The sequence below is a fragment of the Dama dama genome, chromosome 15 (genome assembly GCF_033118175.1).
Source record: "Dama dama isolate Ldn47 chromosome 15, ASM3311817v1, whole genome shotgun sequence".
NCBI classification, from domain to species: Eukaryota; Metazoa; Chordata; class Mammalia; order Artiodactyla; family Cervidae; genus Dama; species Dama dama.
Window position 1 is genome coordinate 87,437,658 of NC_083695.1, and position 23,420 is coordinate 87,461,077.

General features: G+C 44.0%; 1 protein-coding gene across 1 annotated transcript in view; it reads left to right on the forward strand.

Moving 5' to 3' along the window:
• TACC2 (transforming acidic coiled-coil containing protein 2) overlaps nucleotides 1-23,420 on the forward strand; it is a 201,923-nt gene that overhangs the window by 12,198 nt on the left and 166,305 nt on the right. The window contains exon 3 of the mRNA XM_061162812.1: nucleotides 6,135-6,247. Within this exon, the coding sequence (XP_061018795.1) occupies nucleotides 6,135-6,247 (113 nt within the window). The remainder of the gene's footprint in view (nucleotides 1-6,134; nucleotides 6,248-23,420) is intronic.

Here is a 23,420-nt window from a genome sequence, read left to right on the forward strand (position 1 = left end):
CCATATTGACAGAGTTCTCTCGTCACTCACAGGGGTGGGCAGGTCGGGGATTGGGGTGAAATGATTGGGGTTTTCTGACCTTATGTATCTCTCTTTAAATCACATTGATACTAAAATATTAAGCACAGATAAGACGTTAATACTGAACAGTTTTTTGAAGTCCCGAAGGTTTTCCTCTCCCCTCGGGCTCCAGGTGTCAGAACTTGTGAACTCCGGCATCTTTGAGGTTCCTGGGTCCTTGGGGGCTAATTCTTACCACTTTTGATGCCAACGATTTTGAGGAAGGGGAGACAGATATTATTCATTGAATGTTATCTCTCGTTCATTCACTAAGCTGCGAGTTCCATGAGGGTAGGAACCATGACTCTTTTATTCTAATTAAAGGTTTTATTTGGAAATATTTTCAGATTTACAGAAAAATTGCAAAGAGAATAGAGGGAATTCCCTTACCCTTTCCCTCAACTTCCCCTAAGTTAGTATCTTATACCATATCTTTTAAAATATATATATATATATTTTATAATACATCTATCTTTTAAAAATATATTTATTTTTGGCTGCACTGGGTCTTTGTTGTTGCACACAGATTTTGCTCTAGTTGTGGCAAGCAGAGGGTCCTCTCTGTTTGTATTTGTGGTGCGCTGGCTTCTCTCTGATGTGGCTTCTCTTGCGAAGGCTCCAGGGCGTGTGGGCTTCGGTAGTTGTGACCCGTGGGCTTAGTTGCCCTGCAGCCTGTGGAATCTTCCAGGACCAGGGATTGAACCTGTATCCCCGCGTTGACAGGCAGCTTCTTAATCACTGGACCGCCAGGGAGGTCCACACCTTATCTTTTAAAATCTTCTGTATCAACCTGAATTCTAGACTCCTGAACATGAGACGGAATCACCCAAACCACCATGCAAACTCAATTCTCTTATTTTTTCCACTTTCTCAGGGTAGAGTGGGGGTTCAAACCCAGCTCTCTCTGACTCCAAAGCTCGTTCATTTATCCTACCATGTTGCACCATGCTTCATGAGAAAGCGTTCCATTTGGGGAAGCCTAAAATTCCACCTGGGGGCCTCCCTCTTCTTGGCCTGACAGAGTGCCTGCAAGGGGAGCGGGAGAGGTGAAAAATGGTTGGGATGATCTAGCAGAACTGGTCTAAGCTTCTGCCCTCGCTTGACAGGGAAGATGGGCGGCCCACTGGCCCTAGTGCAGAACATGTGTTCCCCCTCCATATTTGGCAGCCCGGCAGTTGTTTCTGAAATCCGATTCCTAATGCCATGGGGATGACCTTTGGTCTACTTCCCAGCATTCACCTGCAGTCACACTGCTCCCCAGAAGCTCATTCCAAGAGTGGGCGACTTGGCAAGACACCCTGGTCATGATCTAACCGTGTTAATTAAACCTCTTTATTGGCATGACCAGTAAGCCGTGGTCCAGAGAGGTGGAGCTTATTTAAGAGGTAAGGTCAGGGGAATTTTTCTTTTTTAGTGGGGAAGCACTTTAGCTTTGAGTAAAGTGTATTTTTCAGGACTGGAAAGTTGTGACTGTTTGAAGACTGCTTTTAAATAAACCCAGAGCTCTGGAGTATTCCTGAGCCAAAGAAAGGCTGTTTGTTTACTCAAGCAATGGCAGCAAAGGAAAGATTTGAAGAAGCAACCTGACAAGTCTGTTTGTCATGTGGAGAGTTGCCAGTTTTTTTTTTTTTTTTCCAGCCTGCTATTTGGAAGTGTAAGGAGTAACTTTAGAAACGTATCCTGTTTTGTAGTGACGCCTGTTGACACAACAGACCCCTAGGAATCCTGTAAGCAACAGGCCTTAGTACTGTTGCTAGGATGGGGAAACTGGATGGGGAGCAATGGGGGTGGGGAGAGGGGGAGGGACGGGGGAGGGACGAGCTCAAAGGCACTGCAGGAAATGAGGCAGAGGTGAGAGCTGTGTGCCCCTCGATTTGCAGAAGTGGCTAGCAGACTAAACAGGAATGATCTGTTTTTCATACATTTAACAAGTATTTCTGGAATGCCTCCCTGTGCCAGGGGACTATTCTGGGCATTGACTCCAGGCCTCTGGAGTGTTCATAGATGTCCAGTTGTTTTAGTTCCTTGGAGCATGGCAGGAAGATGATGGGAGTCATAGGATTCCCACTGCCTGGTGAGGTAGCATAAGGCAGGGCGTCAAGGGTGCAGATTCTGGAGCCAAACCGTCTGAGTCCAAGTCCTGGTTTCACTGCTTCCAAATAGTGTGATTTGGGGCAAGTGGCTTAACCTCTCTGTGCTAAGTGATCTTAGCAGTAAAATAGGGTTGTTGTAAGAACCAGATGAGTTCAAATATGTTATGCACTTAAAAATAATAGTGCAGGCTCCCCCGGTTGTCCGCCTTCTGAATGTAGAAAATTCCTAGGAAAGCTTTTGTAAGCTGATATGGCTTAAAGCAAAGAAATGATTACCTTAGGACATCTCTTGCTGATAGATGCACAAAATAAACTGGATAAAGCCTAGGTGCTCACAGACATAGTTCAGAGAGAGATATGGCGACTTGTTGCTGGGATGTTGAGTGTGGCTCCCAGCCAAGGAGCTTGGCGGGGCCACTCTCGCTGCTGCTAGGCGTTGATGCTGTCTCCATGCCAGCTTTGCTGCAAAAGAAATGCTGAAAGGTATTTTTGCTTTGTGCCTTTTCAATAAAAGCAAAAATCCCCTTGGGATTTCTTTTTTAAAAAATTGTTTATTTATTTATTTTTGTTTGCCCTGGGGTCTTCACTGCTTCACTCGGGCCTTCTCTAATTGCAGGGGTCGCGGGGAGGGGCAGGGGCTAATCTTTGGTGCGGCGCATGCGCTTCTCATTGTTGAACAGGCCTCTGTTGTGGAGCAGGGCTCTAGGCGTGCGGACTCCTAGTTGCAGCACGTGGAGTCAGTAGTTGTGCCTGGGCTTCGGAAAAACATGTACAGGTCTTTTGTAAAAGAGAAGTGATGTAAAGCAAGCTTGAAAATCAGTGGAGACCTGTATGTGGCACATAGAAAGTGTTCATAAGAATGTCTGCTATGATTATTCTACCAAAAAATATGCGATGTAGGCATTGGGTGTTATTATGGTGGAAAGAGTATTGGACTTCAAGGCAGGAGACCTGGCAAAAGTTCCTTCACTTCTGTTTCTGAGAAGTGGAAAACAGTGTTTGACCTGTCTGCCAGCACACACGGATTTTCTAAGAACCAGAGGATGTGAAATAACTGCCCAGTGCAGTGTGCTGTCCCCGTAGGTGGTACAGTTGCCTTTATTTTGACTCCAATCAGCTCTGTTTTTGCTGGAGAGAACTGCCGTTCTTCTTACAGATTCGCTTTCTATGAGGAGGACAGGTGGGGCTGAAAAGTGATAAAGGCCTACCCTGTTTTCTTTTCTGAAGACAAATCTGAGTCCTTGTCATATTTCCTTTGCCGGAGGAAATTCAGCGCGTGGTCCCCTCCCCACCTTGGGTGAGAGCAGAGCTCTGCCTCCTGATTCCATCTGTTGTTTGCATCTGTCTGAGCTGTTAGACACATCAATATCTTTCCAGAATTACTTTAAATTACCCTTGATCCTGGAATAAAGAGCAGGAGATTTATCTGTTCAATTATTTGCAGATAATGTGGTGATTGAAAGGGAAGCCTGGCTGCAGAAGGTATTTGGAGCTGAGACCTGTATGACAGTTAGACAAGCAGGAATTGGGTTAGAGTTTTAAAAATGCAGGACCCTGATATGAAAATGTCACTCACTCTGTATTATGATTCTGGAGTCATCATAGTTAAATGGTAAAGCAGGCACCCAAAGGTAGTAAGATGGTATAAAGAGCCTTCTTCAGAAGAGTCAGGGACACTTTGGAATTGGAGTTTACTGTGACTGGAAGTTTGTATTGTGTTGATACTGCTCTAGAGAGTGATTTCTGTTCAAGACTCACAGATCAGAAGACTCAGGTCCACAGGACAGAGCAGGGTGCTCATTACAGGGATTGGGTCAGCCAGCATGGAGGTCACGCCAGCCTGGGGTCCACAGTTCCCCTCTTAGGTGAGGAATCGACCCCAGCTCCCCTCCTCTACTGAGATGCCTCTCCCTGGCTTTGGAATCAGAGAGGATCAGGTCCACCAGACTCCCCTGCTGTGTGATCTTGGCCAGATTCATAACCCCTTAAAACCCCTGTTCTAAGACAGCAGCACGAGTGCTGATAATACAGCTCAAAATACTTTAAATTTTTATCTGGAGTGGCTTCATGTAGAAATTTGAGTAATGGGATGATAAATCAAAAATAAGCCCATAAGAAGATTTACCATTAATTTTTTATTTTTAGTTGGAGTATGGCTGCATTACACTGCTGTGTTGGTCTCTGAACAGCAGCCTGAATCAGCTACAGGGATATGTTTGTTGTTCAGTCGCCCAGTCCTGTCTGACTGTTTGCGACCCCATGAATCGCAGCACACCAGGCCTCCCTGTCCATCACCAACTCCCGGAGTCTACCCAAACCCATGTCCATTGAGTCGGTGATGCCATCCAACCATCTCATCCTCTGTCGTCCCCTTCTCCTCCTGCCTTCAATCTTTCCCAGCATCAGGGTCTTTTCAAATGAGTCAGCTCTTTGCATCAGGTGGCCAAAGTATTGGAGTTTCAGCTTCAACATCAGTCCTTCCAATGAACACCCAGGCACTTAGTCAATGCTCAATAAACAGATGTTGTTATTATTGTTGTGTTCTTTCCCTTCATTCTGTCTCAGCAAGAGTGAATGAAGATTTTTTGAATTGTAGTGTTCCTATTTAGCACTGGAAAGTTTGAGCCCTCGAGAGCTGAAGCATCTTTTATAGTTTACCTCTGGACACGATGGGGTGAATACGAACAGCCAACCACTCAGTGAAATAGACCAGCTGCGGAAACATTTTGTCTTGGCTTTTCTCTATCAGCTGAGTCTGTACTCTCTGCTGCAGCCTGCCTTCCTCCACAATGGCCAGAGACAGACTGCCAGTAACTCTTGTGTTCATGTTCTAACAGAGCCAGCGACTGGTTTACCATCCCTCTGGTTCTCTGGGGAGTCCTGAGGAAGGACCAGCCTTAACCCGAGTCTTGTGCATATACGGATGGGCAGCGGTGAGGGGCACTAGGATTGACGTTTCCATGAGAACCTTAGGGACAGAGGGACAGAAGAGCAGTTCTTTAGAAGAAGGCAGATCTGGCTCCAGAGAAAAGTGTGTGTGTGGTTTCGGGGAGCAGGGGTTCAGGAACCCTGCCGAGAAGACAAAAGACAACCACTGGGGACTTCCCTGTGGTCCAGAGGTTAAAACTCTGTGCTTCCACTGCAGGAGACATGGATTCAATTCTCCGGGGAAGTAAGATCCTACAAGCCTCTCAGGGCAGCCAAAAACCAAAATAAATACGTAAAAAGTTGTTTTAAAAAAAAGAAGACAACCGCTGCTTTGAGGAATACTGCTGGGGATTCCTAGAAGTCCTTTCCCCCATTTCTGATATTGTATCAGACTTAAATGAGCATCATTTAAATTGAGTTTTTAAAACATCTCATCTCTTTCTATCCTATGATTAGATGTTTTGACTGTGCTTTAAATGTTTGCATTTTAGTTTGAAAAATCATCTGAACAGCAGACAAGCTTTCTGTGCCGTTTAAGAAATGATGACCAACTCTTAGAATGGTTGAGACCTCAGTGAATGGCCCCAGTATTTTTTCAGTATTTTTTTCAGGTTTCCAGCTGAATTCTGGTGTGCAAACCGTGGCAGGGGCAGGAAGTGTATTTTCCTCGAGGTGAGGCCACAAACAAAACGCACTAAGGTCTTAGATTCAATATCCCACTTTCTCCAGGAAGCAGATGGCCCCCAAAGTGTGAGGGGTGTCCCCAGTGTGTTTTTTACTGAAACAGTCAGCCTGCTCAGCTCAAATCGCTGGTTTGCTGTGTTTCTCCTCCATCAGGTGAGAGCAGGGCTTTGCTCACCGTGTGCCTCCAAAGCCTCGCTCCGCGCCTGGCACAGTCAGTGCTCAGATGGACAGTAAAGCAAAATAACAAACAAACAAACAAAAACACCCCTGGCTCTTCAGTGTTGTGATCAGCGACCTATTGATAAAGTCTCTGTGTTTTCAAAGATTCCTGCTTGATTTCCTTTCCAATTTCTCTTTCTTGTGGCCCAGAGGACTTCTTCGGCGCGAAGTCCAGAATCCGTGCAGCCACCCGGGAACAGTCAGAGAGGAGAAAGGAAGCCCGAGGAGGCACCCAGAGGCACGGACCCAGGAGGCCTGCCCAGGTAGGACCAGGTCCAGAGGTGTGAGCCAGCCCGAGGCGTGGCCAGCTCTCGGCCTGCTCAGCTTTTGTTTTGCTCCATTTGCTTCGGAAATTTTATCCTAAAATCCATGATGTAGTTGTCGGTGGTGAGATGTTCCAAGCAGTGGTTCCTAGACCTCTTTGTGATTTGCCTAGACCTGCCTGATTGGAAAATTAATATTTTCCTGCCCAGAGATGCAATTAGTAATGATAGGCTTCCATACCACAGCATTCCAGGTCTTTTATCCTTGTTCTCAGAACTTACAATAAAAAAGATGAAGGCTGCCAAGGGCCTTAGGAGGGTGTGGCTAATCTGTGGTGAAGCTGGAGTCTGAATTCCAAGACAGAAGTCAAGGTGGGCTTCCAGAGGTGAGACAGAGGATTCAAAGAGCAATCATCCAGTCCCAGGGAGGCTGGTGGATGAATTTCAGAAATCAGCAAGGCTCCCCTGCCACAGTGGAACATGGCCAGTGCAGGTGTGACCCACTGGTCAGGCGTTTCTCATTCTGACTCACAATCGGGTCCTGATTTCCCCGTTGGGGCTATTATTCAGCACCCACAGGTTTGGCATTATTCAGAAGCAGAGGGTGAGCAGATGTGAACATTCTGTCCCCAGAACAGACACAGGTCAGGACACTGGAAGCAATGATAATTGTCTGTGAGTTCAACATATGATCTAGTTAGAAAAACCCTTCTGAACAAATTGAAGCCATCTTCTGGGAGGCTGTGGTTATAGGCCTTAAAGGAACAAATGAACAAAAGCTGCAAGGACCAAAAATGCAAAACTGAGTGATACACACTGTCCCTGCTCCATCACCACCCCGCCACCCACCACCAAGTCCCTGTCACTGACTTTGGGTTTCAAAAGCTTTGCAATCACTTTTCACTTGAACACTTTGAGCAACTTGTTTTGCTTTGGCTTTGAACTGTGGGAGGTCATGAGTGAGTAAGAGCGGCCCCTGGTGGCAGGAATTTCCACGCCTGCTGGTGTTATTTTCCGGGTGGCTTTGGTTAGGCAGTCCACTGGGTCGCACAGAGTCGGACACGACTTAGCAACGGAACAACAACTGATTATGTGGTTTGAGGGGGAGGCACTTTGAACGTCTTGCATAAACATTGAATTTCTTTAGGGAAATGATGATCATATGGGGCAGAGGGTTCTTTTTTCGCTGAGAGAGGCATGAACTTGAATGGCATCTTTGATCTCAGTTCTTTGCAGAATGGGAGCCTCCTTTGCTTCCCAGAGTTCCATGGCTGTTCCGCCTTCATGAACTTCTTAAAAAAACATCAGGACAAAGGGTTTAATATTTGGCTCTAAGTTGACTGGATGATAGTTTAAATTGGCTCCCCCTGATCATGAATCTAATGATCTGGAATCTTACACAAGGGAAGTCACTGCTGGCTGATAACCAATGTCCAGCTCTTCTTCATGTGGTTCTGGGATTCCTTGAGAGGTTTGGGAATTACCTGCAGGGGCCTGTGTCCCAGCTGAACTGGGGAGTAACAGCAGCTCAAAGGTCTTTCATTTCTTGTTCCTCAGCTTTAGTCAATTAACTTTGCCTTGAAGACGAATTGTCTCTAATTGGCATGCAAATTGACCATAAGAGGTGCCTTCTAAGACCAAGCTCAAAAATAGCAACTTTCTGTTCGCGATTAAAAACATGATTCTCCTCCATGAATGTGCCCATGTCTATCGCGCAGGGCTCTGCACTAACTCAGAAACTAGCAAGAAGCAGCCGGGAAACAGGATATTTACAGGAAGAGAGTGTGAGCCCAGGTTGCCCCGTGCGATGTTTCAGTGGGGCGTGCCACCCTTGGCATCCACAGTAACGATCACCCTAGCATTTGACATTCATTTTGCAGACGGGGCACCAAATGCTCTATGCATACAAGATGAAATTTTTTTTCTTTAAATGAATTCATTTCCAATTGAGTCCTTACTCCCCTAGGCTGATGGGAATGCTCCTGTCAGCCGTCCTTGGGAATCCCTCTCCTGACCTGATCTGCTGAGACTGTCACCTGGCCCCTCCCCGTCATCACTGAGATGTCCATGGTTCAGGCCCTGCTGTCCCTCGGGCCCTAAGACTATGCTGCTTTCACGATACAGGCTGGCACAGGGGGAACTTTGGCGAGGCTGGGAGCCCTGGTTATTCCCTTTGGCACTCTGGGCTCACCCTACCTTGAACCCGAGGACACAGTCAGGAAGCAGGGAGGGAGGCTGGGAGATTCCCTACTTCCTATGACCTTCCCCTGCTCTCTCCTCATCGTCCTCGGATGCATTTATCTTCTCCTTTTCCCTCAACAGATAGCCAGCATGTTTTCTTCAAGGGACACACTACAGATTTTTACAAAAGATAGAAAAAGCCAGTGACCTCAAACTATTTCTGCTTCCTACTTGGAAAAAAACAGAAAGGACTGCAGTGGCCCTGCTGGACCTGGACACAAGAGAAGAATATAAACAGAAAGGCATAGGTTAATATTGCCAATGATTAGCGAAGAGGGGGGTTGGGGGTAAGGAATTCCCTGGTTTCCCGGTGGTTAGGACTCTGTGCTTCCCCTTCAGGGAGCATAGGTTCAATTCCTGGTCTGGGGAACTAAGATCCTGCTTGCTGTATATATATATATGTGTGTATATATATATATAGCCAAAGATTTGTCCTGCACAAGCTGTCATCTCTACTCTCCAGAGGAAGAAACTGAGGCTTGAAGCACTATGCCATCCAAGCCCTAGTGGTAGAAAGTCCATTGTATCCCTGTGGAAGCTCTCTACCCTTCGAATACACAAAAACGGCTTCATACATACCCAAAAAGGTTCTTTCTTCATCCAATAGGGAGTCCCCTCAGTTTGGCTGCTTTGCTTTCCACTTGCCACAGGGTGTCGCTGTTGTCACTTAGCCCTGCATTGGCCAAACTTGTGCAGAGGCTAGGCGGAGCCTCCCAGGTGCCCCGCCTCCCAGATGCTCCGCCCTGCCTAAGTCCCTGGACTCGAGCTTGAGCCCCGGTCCCCACCCACGACGAGCCTGACCCTAGGCCGCTCCTCTTACTGCTCACAGTGCCCACCCTCGAGCACAGCTGCCCTAGAAACGCATCTGGACTGGTTCCAGCTCCACTGTCCAGTCTCTAGGAGCCCTTCCCTTCCTTGGGTACCAACAACCCTTGCCTTTTGAACACTCGAAACATGATGGATCTTATCATACAAACTTTCGCCAGATAATGAAGCCATTAGTTTGTTGCTGCTGCTGCTGCTAAGTCGCTTCAGTCGTGGCCGACTCTGTGCGACCCCATAGACGGCAGCCCACCAGGCTCCCCCGTCCCTGGGATTCTCCAGGCAAGAACACTGGGGTGGGTTGCCATTTCCTTCTCCAAAGCATGAAAGTGAAAAGTGAAAGTGAAATTGCCCAGTCTTGTCCAACTCTTCCTGATCCCATGGACTGCAGCCTACCGGGCTTCTCCGTCCATGGAGTTTTCCAGGCAACAGTACTGGAATGGGTTGCCATTGCCTTCTACGCCATAAGATTGCACCAGAGGAAATTACAGTTTTGGCAGGTTAAGGAAGATCTTAGATAGTGGCCATTTCCTGTGCTTCACCATCATACTTGCTCATTCTCAGAGGCGGGCACCAAGCAATATTTCAGAGATAGCTGAGCTTTCTCAAGGAGGGTCCCTAAGAGATTCCTGGGTAAACTTCTGGCACTGCTTTGTCCCTGAAAGAAGAGTGGACACTCAACAGCCAGCAGTCTTAACTGCTCTTCTTTGGCTCTCAAATGTGAGCAGGCATCAGAATCACCTGCAAGGCTGGTTAATACCCTGGTTGCTGGACCCATCCTCCAGAGATTCTGATTCAGTAGGTCTGGGGCCAGGCCTGAGAATGAGCATTTCTGACAAGTTCCCAGGTGCTGCTGGTCCAGGGATCGCACTTGAGAAGCACTACGTTGTGCCGGAGAGCTGTGTGAGCTGCGGGTCTGTGCTGTTGGGGTCCTGGGGAACTTCAACCGAAGGGATGACTGTAGAGGCCATTCCAGATAGGGGCAGAGTTCCCAGTTGGCCCTCTCTGAGGCAGAGCAGGAAGTGAGCCCAGATCTGGGGGTGGATGTTCACTAAAAACAAGGCTGGAGAAGTGACGCCAGAATGAGGAGAACTTGGAGGTCAGGGGAAGGGTTGAGATTTTATCCTGCAGGTAACAGGAAGCTGGGGAAGTGCTTTGTGGTTGGTTGGTTTGTATTTAAACAAGGGTTTAAGCGTGCAAGGAAAGTGTTCCAAGAATTTGGGACCTGATTAATGCCCTGGAGCTGGGAGGCTGGAAGGGCCCTAGAGGATGCGCTTTAGTAGAAGGATGGAGGCTGGGAAGCCATCCCAGGGTGGAACCTGTTACTGAACTACACTCGGGTCTGCTTGCTGCTCTTGCAGCAGAGCCGATCCACTGACACTGAGTTGTGTTGGATGAAAGCACAGTGTTAGTTTCAGGCCACCAAGTAAGGAGAATGGGCATCTAACGCGCGAAAGATCTAGACTGCCTGATGGCTTTCAGAGAAGGGATTTTAAAGGCAATATTATGGATGAGGGTTGATCCTGAACAGTTTTCTTGCAGGTGATGATAGGTAACAGGGCGATGCTAGGACAAGCCTAGACAGTGTATTGAAAAGCAGAGTCATCACTTTGCCGCCAAAGGTCCATATAGTCAAAGCCATGGTTTTTCCATTAGTCATGTATGGATGTGAGAGTTGGATCATAAAGAAGGCTGAGCACTGAAGAATTGATGCTTTCAAACGGATGCTGAGGAAGACTCTCAAGAGTCCCTTGCACAGCAAGGAGATTAAACCAGTCAATCCTAAAGGAAATCAACTCTGAGTGTTCACTGGAAGGACTGATGCTGAAGCTGAAGCCCCAATATTTTGGCCACCTGATGTGAAGAGCCAACTCATTGGAAAAGATCCTGATACTGGGAAAGACTGAGGGCAGGAGGAGAAAGAGGCAACAGAGGATGAGATGGTTGGATAGCCTCATTGACTCAATGGACATAAGTTTGAGCAAACTCTGGGAGATAGTAAAGGACAGGGAAGCCTGGCATGCTGCAGTCCATGGGGTTACAAAGAGTCGGACATGACTGAGCAACTGGCATCAACAACAGGGTGATGATTGTGGAATCTCAGTCACCAGCTTTCTGGTTCCAGCCAGTCTGGTGTCAACATGCTTTTGGTCAGCACGCAGTCACCATCCTCCACCAGGATATTTTTATTTATATCCCTTCAGGAGGAACCAGGAGTCCTGTGACTCAATTGTTCTAATCATTAGCTGCTTGACTCTGCTCTTTGGAATTCAGGGAAGGTCAAACAAGAGGCAGGGAACAAGGGAGTGGTTTGTACCCAGAAAGGCCTCACAGTCTTCCTTGGTTCAAACCCACAGAACCTGGAGATGATATGGATGCAGGCAGAGGAGACAGAGTCTAAGAAGATGCTAAGGTTCTGGACCAAGAACCTAAAAGAAGGATGCAACGTTAGAAACTAGAATGTCCAAAGTGAGAACTGCTATAGGGAAACTGTGATCAATTTTAGACACATTGAAGAAAAGTCCATCATGCTTCCTGGGAACCCTGCTGGTGTGGTCTTTATGGAAGCTGGCCCCTGGCGTGGAGAGGAGTGAGAGTTAATGGGGTGATGATGGAGCATTGTGGCCTCAAACGCTATAATATCGTCATGGTGGCTTCAGTTATTTACACAGGTTATTCTCAGGTAGCTTGGCTCATTCCTCTGCTGCTGCTTCCGTGTATATGTGTGGTGTGACTCTAAAACTATATTTAAGAGCTTAGGAACAGATCAGGGTTGGGGTGAAAGATTGAAAGACAGTAAGTGAAATCATAAGGGACGGTGTTTTCCAGACTTCTCAGATCACAGAATTTACCCAGGTGTTTGTTAAGTATATAAATTCCTAGGCCCCATCCTACTCCTTCTGAATCAGAATCACTAGATGTGGAGTCAAGGAATCTGTGTTTTGAATAAACACCCTGGGTGATTGTTTCCAGCCAGGACATTTGTAAATAGTGATCGACCACCAGGTTCACCTTCTTGTGAGTTAAAATACCCAGTTTCTTGACCCCCTCCCTTGAAGAGGCAGCTCTAGTAGGTTTGGGGTGAGGTCGCCAAATCTGTGTTTAATAAAAAGGCCATGTGACTCTCCTGATTAAGTTTGAGACACACTGACCCAGGGGTTACTCTCAGGCCAGTAACCATAGCTGACTTTTGTTTGCTCTTCTGTGAAGTTTATATACGTATATTAATTTATATATATATGTATGGCTCAGAAATCAGGGATAATCAGCATACATTAAACTCCTGCCCCCTCTTGTTTTCTCCTCTCCGTCTTTCTTTCACTAAATGTCTATTGGGAATCACTTGCGGCCTGTTTTTCTGAAAGGCACTGGGGACACACCCAATAATCCTGGAGCCTGGGGACTTGGGCTCCCGTGGATGAGTAGGTTGTGGTGAGGAAGTCAGACACAGAAGTGGAGAACAGAAGGAAGACGGACCCTTTCAGGTAGTGTCGCAGCTCTGAAAGACACCAAGTGGGTTGTTGGGATAGATAGTAAGGAAGAAGGGAGTGGCTCGTTTGGATTAGACTGGTGATTGTCAAAGTGGGGATCCCAGATCAGCAGGCTCTGCCTCAGCTGGAAACTTGATAAAGATGCTAAGTCTCGGGCTCTTCTCCAGGCTCTGGGGTGAGCCCTCCCCGGAAGCAGTTAGGTTGTTCTGATGCACCCTAAGGTTTGAGGACCATTGGATTAGATGGTCAAGGAGGGGAATGATATTTGAATTAAGTCTGGAATGACAGAAAGAGGGCAGGCATGGGAAGATCTGGGGCGAGCATCAGGCAGTGCAAAGACCTGAGAGGGAAATGAATTTGTTAGAGAGACTGAAGGAGGCTCATGAAGGAAAAGCAGCAGGTGGGCAGGGGCCAGATCAGCCAGGCTTGGGCCTTGAAGGTCAGCTATGGTAAGACATCCAGATTTAAATGCCAAGAACCAATATGCGTTTTAGCAGGACCTCTCCGGTTGCTGTGTGGAGAATGCAAGGGAGCAAGACTGCAGGCCAGGAGGTCTGAGGAGAGAGGCCATTGCAGGACCCTGAAATCTGCAGGGGTGCCTGGAGCTAGGACAGAGAAACCCATCCTTATTTTCATTATCTCCTTTTCTCTGCCCTCCTACGGGAACCTCTGTAGATAGCTCATTCCTCGTTGCCTTCCCTTTCCCCAAGAAAGTTCAATCCCATAGATAAATTGTGTATGTCTGTATACTGTGGTCTTTGCAGGGTCACAAACCAGGTGGTTCCAGTGGTAAAGAATCCGCCTGCCGATGCAGGAGACGCAGGACACTCTGGTTGAGGCCCTGGGTAGGGAAGATCCCTTGGAGGAGGAAATGGCAACCCACTCCAGTATTCTTGCTGGGAGAATCCCATGGACAGAGGAGCCTGGCAGGCTACAGTCCATAGGGTTGCTAAGAGTCGGACATGACCTAGTATCTGAGCACATAAATATGCTCAGATGTAATATCTAAGATTATTTTTTCTGCCTCCTGAGAGCCAGTTTTCAGCCCTCTGTGGATGATACTGACCCACTGATGATCCAAGGACTAAGGTGATAACGGTGAAGATGGAGAAACATACGCAGCTTTGAATATCTTGCGTATTGTGAAGCTAAAGATGCCAGGACTTGCTGAAGGGTGGGATTTAGGAGGGAGAGAAGAATCAAGAAGTTTCCTGAAGTTTGGGCTTGAGCAGTTAAGTAAACGGAGACATTTGCTGAGATATGAAAAACTGGCCTGATTAGGTCTACCTGCCAAGGTCCATAGTCACAGACCCAGTGTCCAGGAGAAAACCCTGTTGCTACAGGTACCAGTCTGACAAGACAGTGAACTGACTATCACAAACCCTGTCTCAGACTAGGGGAGACTAGGGTGGCCCCCCACATTTGAGAGAAAAGCAGTGTTCTCCTTTGTGCTTCGCAGATGGCTCATTTCCTGCTGTATACCTGTGGTCTTGTGATTGATAATAAGAAACATATATTTGGTCTTCATCCCAGCCCTGGCACTGAGCTCCTAAGACCTTTGGAATTTCCTAAGTGATGAGAGCAATAAAGAAGGTGTCTTTTGTTATGCTAATGAAGCAACTTTTGGAAAGCACTTAAAAGTGGGGGCTGCCTGCCAGGGGAACCAACTCTGTGACTGGAGGGTTGGGACCTTGACAATTAAAAACTTAGAGGATCCTCTGTAGGGGACTTATTGTGCTGACTTTTTAAATTTTATTTTGTGTATTTTAAAAAATATTTATTAATCTATTTGTTTTGTCTGCATTGGAGCTTAGCTGCAGCCCTGGGCATCTCTCGAGTTGTGTCGTGGGCTTAGTTGCCCTGTGGCGTAGGGGATCTTAATTCCCCATCAGGACTGAACCAGAGTCCAGTGCTTTGTAAGGCAGATTCTTAACCACTGGACCACCAGGGAATTCTCGTGGACTGACTTGTAAAAAATCATTTTTATTTCTTAATTTGAAGTATGTTAGTCATTCAGGGATGTCTGACTCTTTGCGACCCTGTGGAGTGTAGCCCACCAGGCTCCTCTGTCCATGGAATTCTCCAGGCAAGAATACTGAAGTGGGTTGCCATTCCCTTCTCCAGGGGATTTTCCCAACCCAGGGATCAAACCGGGGTCTCCTGCATTGCAGGCAGATTCTTTACCATCTGAGCCACCAGGTGAAGTATGGTTGATTTATAATGTTGTGTTAGTTTTGGTTGTACAGTGAAGTGATTCAGTGTGTGTATATATGTGTGTATATATGTATATATGTATGTATATACATATGTATGTGTGTGTGTATGCTTCCCTGGTGGCTCAGTGGTAAAGAACCTGCCTGCCAGTGCAGGAGATGGGGATTGAGAGTTCAGTCCCTGGTCTGGAAAGATCCCGTTGAGGAGGAAGTGGCAACCCACTCCAGTATTCTTGCCTGGAGAATTCCATGGATAGAGCGAACTGAGCAGTCCATGGGATCAGAAATAATCGGACACGACTTCGTGACTAAACACCACCAACTACTGTATATATATGTATGTATATATATATATAGATTCTTTTTCAGATTCTTTTTCCTTATCGATTATTTTTGAACTAAGGCCACTGCTGGTCAGTGGACTAAGGCTGGTCAGTGGACTCAGGGCATAAACACATACCTTACCCAGCAACTCTGTGTGGAGGAATGCAGGTGACCTGAGGGGTTATATGAGGAAACTGAGGTTCGAGAGGTGAAGGAACTAGCTAGCCCCCAGGTCACACAGATAGAACCTGGCATGCTGAGGACTAGAATCCAGCTTGGTTTGAAATGCCACCCAAAGCTCAGACCCACAGTCAGTAGGCTGAGTTCTTACAGGTGCCTGAAAAGATTTGTGTTGTGGTCTCCATAATTAGAAAGGAAACCCCAGTCTATTTTAAAGAAGGTCAGTTCTCAGACCCAGAAAAAAGAAAAACCAAAAAAGATCTGGTCAGTTTTATGAGCAGCGGCCCAGGGCCGGCGCTTTATTACCGGGACCCGTGTTTCCTAAAGCAGTGGATTCTGTTCCTTTAAACGAAGCTTTGTGAAGTCCTGGATTCCGGATCAGTAACAGGCTCCTGCCAAGGCAGGGTGTGTCAGGCAGGGCCGGGTGTGGCCAGTCTGACTTCTGACTCACTATTTATCTCTGGCAGGAAGTAAACACGGGGAGGAGCGAGGGAGGGAGGGAAGGAGGGAGCTCGCTGACTTTTGTCACTGGCTGGGAAAGAAGGTCATGTGCTGAGTTAGGTGTGTGTCTGCTTTCTACTCTTGTGGTTTCAGCCCAGAACCTTTAAGAAGCAAAGAATAGTGCTGTTCCATTCTGAAATAGTATTTGGAAAACAAAGGAAATTAGAAAGTAGAGGGGGGAAAAGAAATCACCACCTACAGACAACTGTGCTTAAAATATTAGTGTGTTTCCCTCAGAGTTCTTGTTTTTTTTCTAGTTCTTGATTGATTGGGATAGCTGTGTACATATATACATATATATTTATACATCATTTCAGTTCAGTTGCTCAGTCGTGTCCAACTCTTTGCAACCCCATGGACTGCAGCACGCTAGGCTTCCCTGTCTATCATCAACTCTTGGAGCTTACTCAAACTCCTGTCCATTCAGTCGGTGATGCCATCCCACCATCTCATCCTCTGTCATCCCCTTTTCCTGCCTTCAATCATTCCAATCATCAGCGTCTTTTCAAGTGAGTCAGTTTAAAAAATTATAAATTATTAAATATATATGAAAATAAACATGTATTTAAATATAAAATTATTTAAACATGTTAAAATAAAATATAAATGTTATATAAATTTATAATATATTTGAATAATTCATAAGCTATTTTTTGAGCAATTTTACAGAAAAACAATAGTACAGAGAATTCCCTCAAGCCATCCCTTCTCTGTATAGTTCCCCCTTATTATTAAGATTTTGCATTAGTGTGGTACATCTGCTACAGTTAATGAACCAGTATTGATAATTATGAACTAAAATCTGTACTTTCCATTAAGGTTCACTCTTTGTATTATACATTGTCATGTGTTCACCATTATATCATAGAGGATGGTTTCTCAGCCTCTATGGAACGTTTCCTGTGTTCCACTTATTCATCCCTTCCTCCCTCCTTCCTTTCCTCCCTCCCCTGGCCAGCATCAGTATTTTTGGTCTCCGTAGTTTCTTTTTTTCCCTATTACCTTTTTCTTAATCGGTATAAAATACATACTGTTCAAGTGTGTAAATCTGAGCTTGATGAATCTTTGCACCCCTGCGCACCTGTAGTCACACTCAGATCTGTGTCCATCACCCAGAACATTCTCTCTGTCACTTCCCAGTCAGTACCTCTGTCCTAGAATAGCAACGGTTTGAACTTCTACCACCGGTGACTAGTTTTGCCAGTTCTTGAACGTCATATAAATGGTATTGAATAGTATATATACTTTGGTGTCTGGTTTCTTTTACACACTGCTACTTACTGATTTTTTTAAATTGTTTTTATTGTGGTTTAAAAAGGCAAAGCATTCCATTTACCACCTTAACCAATGTAGTGTTTAGTAGTACCGTTTAGTAGTGTTAAGTATAACACATGTTATGGTTTCTTAGTTTCTTAAGGTAGAAACAGGTCATTTCTTTGAATCTTCCTTTTTTAGTTTAGGTGTTTGAGTGTCTTAAAAGCCACTCAAAATGCTGCTTTAACTGTATCTGACACATTTTGATATTTGTGTTTTCATTTTGTTCAAATACTTTCTAATTATCAATTTAATTTCTTCTTTGACTCATAGGCTATTTTGAAGTGTATTATTTGATTTCCAAATAGTTGGGGATTTTCCGGTTACCTTTCTGTTATTGATTTCTAATATAATTCCATTGTAACCAGATAATATCCTTTGACTAATTTAAATCTTTTAAAATTTATTGAGATTTTTTTAATGTGTAGAATATCATCTGTCTTATAAATGTTTCACTTACATTTGAAAAAAATTAATTCTGCCACGGTTGACTAGTGTTTAATAAATGTTGGTGAGTCAAGCTGGTTGATAATTGTTCCAGTCTTCTGTATCTATGCTGATTGTGTATCTCTTCTATCGATTATTGAGAAAAGTGTATGGAGCTATTACCTTTTAATTGTGGATTTGTTCATTTCTCCTTTTATCAGTTTTTGTGTTATGTACTTTGAAGCTCGGTTATTAGGTAGATAAACTTTCAGAATGATTATATCCTCTTAATGAGTTGGCCTCTTTTTCATTTAACCTGTTTTCCAGTTGGTAATGTCTTTGCTCTAAAACGGACTTTGATGTAATACAGAGACATTAGTGTTTTCATGGTGTGTCTTTCCCCACTTCATTTTCTGACTCTTAACAGATTTGTCCTTGTTAAGCAAAGTTTGAAGTGCCTTTTTTTGTAGGCAGTGTATAAATTGGATCTTGCTTTTTCAATGCATTCTGAATATCTCCAACTTTTGACCAGAGTGCTTATAATATTTACATTTAACATGACTATTAATATGGTTGGTTTAAATCTACAGTCCTATTGTTTTTCGCTGTCCATCTCTTGTTTGGTTCATTTCCCCTCCTTTTTGGCCTTTTACAAAATTTCATTATCTTTACGATTCTCCTTTACTTCCCTTTAGACTTATTAGCTACAGTATTTGTGTTATCTTAAGTGGTTGCTTCAGGATCTATAATATGTATCTTTAATGTATCACAATCTACTATTAAGTGATATTGCATCTTTCACATATATTAGAAGAATCTTGCCAAAGTATACTTGCGTTTCTACATTTTTGGCCTTTGTGCTGTTGTTGACATACATTTTACTACTACTATTGTGTTACAAATCCTACAATATATGTTATTTTTGCTTTACACAGCCAATTATCTTTTAAAAGCTACTTAAATAATAAGGAAAAATGACTTTACATTTACCTGCATAGTTAGCATTTCTGGTGCTCTTTATTCTTTTATATAAATACTGATGGCCATCTGGTATTATTTTCTTTCGATTTAAGGGACTGCCTTCAACATTTCTTGAAATACTGATCTGCTGGTATTGAATTCTTTTAGCTTCTGTATGTCTGAAAAAATCTTTATTTCATCTGTGTTTTAGAAATTTATTTTCACTGGGCAAAGAGTTCTAAGTAGACAGTTTTTCTTTTTTCCCTTTTATTGCTTTAAAGATATTACTCCATTGTATTGTAGCATGCATTGTTTCCAACCAAAATCCGATGTCATCCTTAAGTTTGTTCTTTTGTTCCCCGCCCCCCCTCCCCCACCCCCCACTCTGACTGACTTTAATATTTTTTACTTTTTCACTGGTTTTAAGCAATTTGGTTATAATATGCCTTGACATAAGTTTCTTCTTATTTCTTATGCTTGAAATTATTAATAGTTAGATTTGTGGGTCTGTGGGTTTAAAGTTTGCATCATATTTGGAGATTTTGCAGTCATTATTTCTTCAAGTGTTTTTTTTTTTTTTTTTTTTTAATCTCCCCGCCTCCCTGGGACTCCAAGTACACATACCTCCAGCTCCTTGAAGTTGTCCTACAGTTCACCCATAATCTGAATCTGTTCTTCTTTTTTTCAAGTCTTTTTCTCTCTGTGTTTCATTTTGGGAGAATTTCTATTGCTATGTCTTCAAGTTCACTAATTTTCTCTGTAATGACTAATCTGTTTTTAATCCATCCCAGTGTGTTTTTTCATTTCAGGAACTGTATTTTTCATCTCTAGAAGTTTGATTTAGGTCTTTTTTATATTACTGTCATCCATGTCTATACTTAACATGTACTTAACACTCTAGCATCCAATAGCACTCAATGTCCAATTCGTAGCACATGTACTTTTCTCTGGCATCCTGAACATATGTACTACAGTTACATTACTTTGTAAAAAGTCTTTGTGTACTAATTCTGTTATTTGCCCAATTTCTGGGTTGGCTTTGATGAATTGAGTTTTTTTTCAATATGAGTCTATTTTCCTGCTTCTTTGCATGCCAGACACTGTGGACTTTATGCTTCCAGGTTCTGTTCCTATAAATATTATTGAACTCTGCTCTGGGATGCAGTTATTTGGAACAGCTTAATCTCTTGGGGTTTTGCTTTTAAGCTTTGTTAGGAGGGACTAGAGCAGTGTTAGTTTTCCTCCACTACTGAGGCAAAGCCCTTCTTAGTACTCTAACAGATGTCCCATCAATTATGAAGGTTTCCACCCTGGTTGGTAGGAATGGGAACTATTCCCAGCCCTGTATTAACTTTAAGGATTCTCTCTTATAAACCTTGCAGGAGGTCGATACCTTGTCTCATGTCTTTTCCGTACACATACACACCAATCAGTATTTTATGTATCTCTGGAGTTCTCTTTTTGTGCAGCTTTTGCTTCTCGGTAATTTGTCTTGGGAACTCTAGATGCCTTGGTCACTGCTGACATCCAGCTTCATCTCCTTAAGTCAGGGAGACTAACAGGCTCAAGCTGGGGTCCCCTACCCTGGGACACTCTCCAGGCCATAAGCTGAGGCAATAGCAGGGCTTACTCTGTTCCTTTCCATCTCCAGGGATCCCCACCCTGCATCTCCCACGACTCTGAAAGAAGCCAATCTCCTATCAACCCAACCCCCTGTTAGTTAATAATTCTTTATATGACATTTTCCAACCCTGGCTCCCTGAAAACTTTGGAAAACCTACTGTATCAAATTTCTTTCTTTAAATGGAAATGCAGCGAAAAACACCTGGCATTTATTTTGGGAGCGGTGGGGAGTCCTTCTAGAAAAAAATAATAAGAGGATGCCAGGAGCAAGAGTTGTTTCTTTTTTCTCTTCAAGAGCAGCTTGTATCGCAGACACTTGCTGTCTCCCGTGTCTTTTTTACAGCCTCAAATGCCAACTTTGACAGCAGTTAATCTTCCAAAATGCGTCACTGCTGCTGTGCTAGGGCTGGGAAGGAGCCTAGGATGGTCTTTATGTCTTTGACATTGAGCCAGCTTGGCCCCCACTAATTTTGACTCATCACCCCCCACCTGCCCCCCTGCCATATAGACCAATGGGATTACAGAGAGACACATCTCAGCAAAATGGCTTATGGCTGGGTATTGTTCTAACAAGAAATCCTTAGTCACATTTTTTAACTCAGTCTCACACAGGCAGCATTGGTAATATCTTCTTTTTCAGAGGGTGGCCCAAATTCTCTGAAAGATTTTTCAGTCATCAAGAGAAAACTGCATTATGTTCCCTGTTTTGTACTTTGTTGGCTAAGGGATGAAAGTTTCTCTAAAATATGTTAGAAGCCTTATCAAGAAGGAATATCACAAAAATATGTTTACTACTCTTTCTTATTCAAAATACCCTTGTGGTATCAAAATAAATACCCTATAATCTAATCATATGGGCAAAACTGTCATTTTCATTTTTCCAAGGATGACTAGTAGGATTTAACTTGCAGTTCAGGAGATCTTCATGTTCTCAGTTAAATATTCTGCCCACTTTCTTGATTTGTGCTTATTAGACTTTTAAAAATCTTTTTTTATTGTGCATAAAAATAAATATCCCTAAGAAAACAAAACTGTGGTTACCAAAGAGCACAGTGGGGGCTGGGCAGGGTGGTGGAGGTAAATTGGGAATTTGAGATTAACATATACACACTACCATATATAAAGTAAGTAAATCACAAGGACCCACTTTATAGCACAGGGAACTCTAGTCAGTATTTTATAATAACCTATAATGGAAAAGAATCTGAAAAGGAATATATGTGCTGTGCTGTGCATAATCACTCAGTCGTATTCGACTCTGTGACCCCATGGACTGTAGCCCACCAGGCTCATCTGTCCATGGGATTCTCCAGGCAAGAATACTGGAGTGGGTTGCCATGCACTCCTCTAGGGGATCTTCCCAACCCAGGGTTCAAATCCAGGTCTCCCACGTTGCAGGTGAACTCTTTATTCATCTGAGCCATCAGGAAAACCATATATATATATGTATATATATATATATATATGCCTAAGGCAAACAAAGAACTACCTGTATACAGCATTAAAGACATTTAATAACTAATTGTGAATAATGTTTATGGAAATTTCACTTTGTGATCACATCTTACTAATTTTATCCAATAAATATCTTATTAGATTAAAAACTAACAACAACAAAAAAAACACCCCGGATATCTCCTCTAATGGGATTGTAGTTTTATTTTTGATGTTTGTCTGTTAAGAAGTATCCAAATGACCAGAAATAATTATTATGCCAGAAATGTATTTAAGTGGATTTCTGTTTTCTTGTGCTAATGTACATTTGAAGTACAGTGACAGACAGAAGGAAGAGACACAGAATTCATTCCAGCTACAGGGAAGGCTTGTGGGTCACACTTCAAGCCCAGCACTGAAGCTGGGAACCACACAATTGGGTCAACCCCCATATGAGGGTTGCTGAGAAAAATCGATGACAGGACAGTTTTTTAACTTTCTTTGGAATTCAGTTGCCTGTACTCACCTCCACTGTGCTGGATAATGGAGTCTCATGAGTGCGCCAACACATCGACCTTTCTGTTCAGTTCGGTTCAGTTGCTCAATTGTGTCCAACTCTTTGCAGCCCCATGGACTGCAGCACGCCAGGCCTCCCTGTCCATCACCAACTCTCAGAGTTTACGCAAACTCATGTCCATTGAGTCGGTGATTCCATCCAACCATCTCATCCTCTGTCGTCCCCTTCTCCCACCTTCAACCTTTGCCAGCATCAGGGTCTTTTCGAATGAGTCAGTTCTTCGCATTGGATTATGGAGTCTCATGAGTATGCCAACACATTGACCTTAAAGTCATATAAAAGTTCACATGGCAAAGTGTAGGCTAAATATTAAGAGTGCTTTGGTGTTTTATCTACCCTCGCACATACCTCTTTCTCCCCAATAACTCTTTAGACCCTACCAATATTTTCCTTTCATCTATTGCTTGAATTGCTCAAGCATTGTGGTCTTTCTTTTTTCTAACACAGAATGAGCACAGAAAAGAGTTAAAACTGCATTTAAAAGATACAGCTGAGTCTGAAGGGGCTGCCAAGGTCAGCAGGCTCCCTGGCATTCATGTAGGGAGTGTTGTTTGGAAAAAGTTAGGACCGTGAATGTAGACCGGACCTAATTTGCTAGGATCACAAAGAAGTTTCTGAGGAGGTGCTTTCTCTGTGAAATACCATGTTATGGTTGTTAAAGCATGGCAGTTGTCATCGCCTTATTAACTTGAGAGTTTCTTTGTACAGATCACTCAGAATGTAAATTTCTTCTCTAAAGTCTCTGGAATGGTGAGCCATACCCTCAGTGCAGGAGTCAACCTAAGTGAGCAGTTATGGTGTCAGTTAAAAAATATATATTGCTTCACTTATTTATTCATCCCATTGTCAACTAAAAAAAAAAAAAGCACAACATGAGAGTTGTGAGTTAAGTTTTCAGTTCAGTTCAGTTCAGTCGCTCAGTCGTGTCCGACTCTTCGCGACCCCATGAATCACAGCACGCCAGGCCTGCCTGTCCATCACCAACTCCCAGAGCTTACTCAAACTCATGCCCATCGAGTCGGGGATGCCATCCAGCCATCTCACCCTCTGTCATCCTCTTCTCCTCC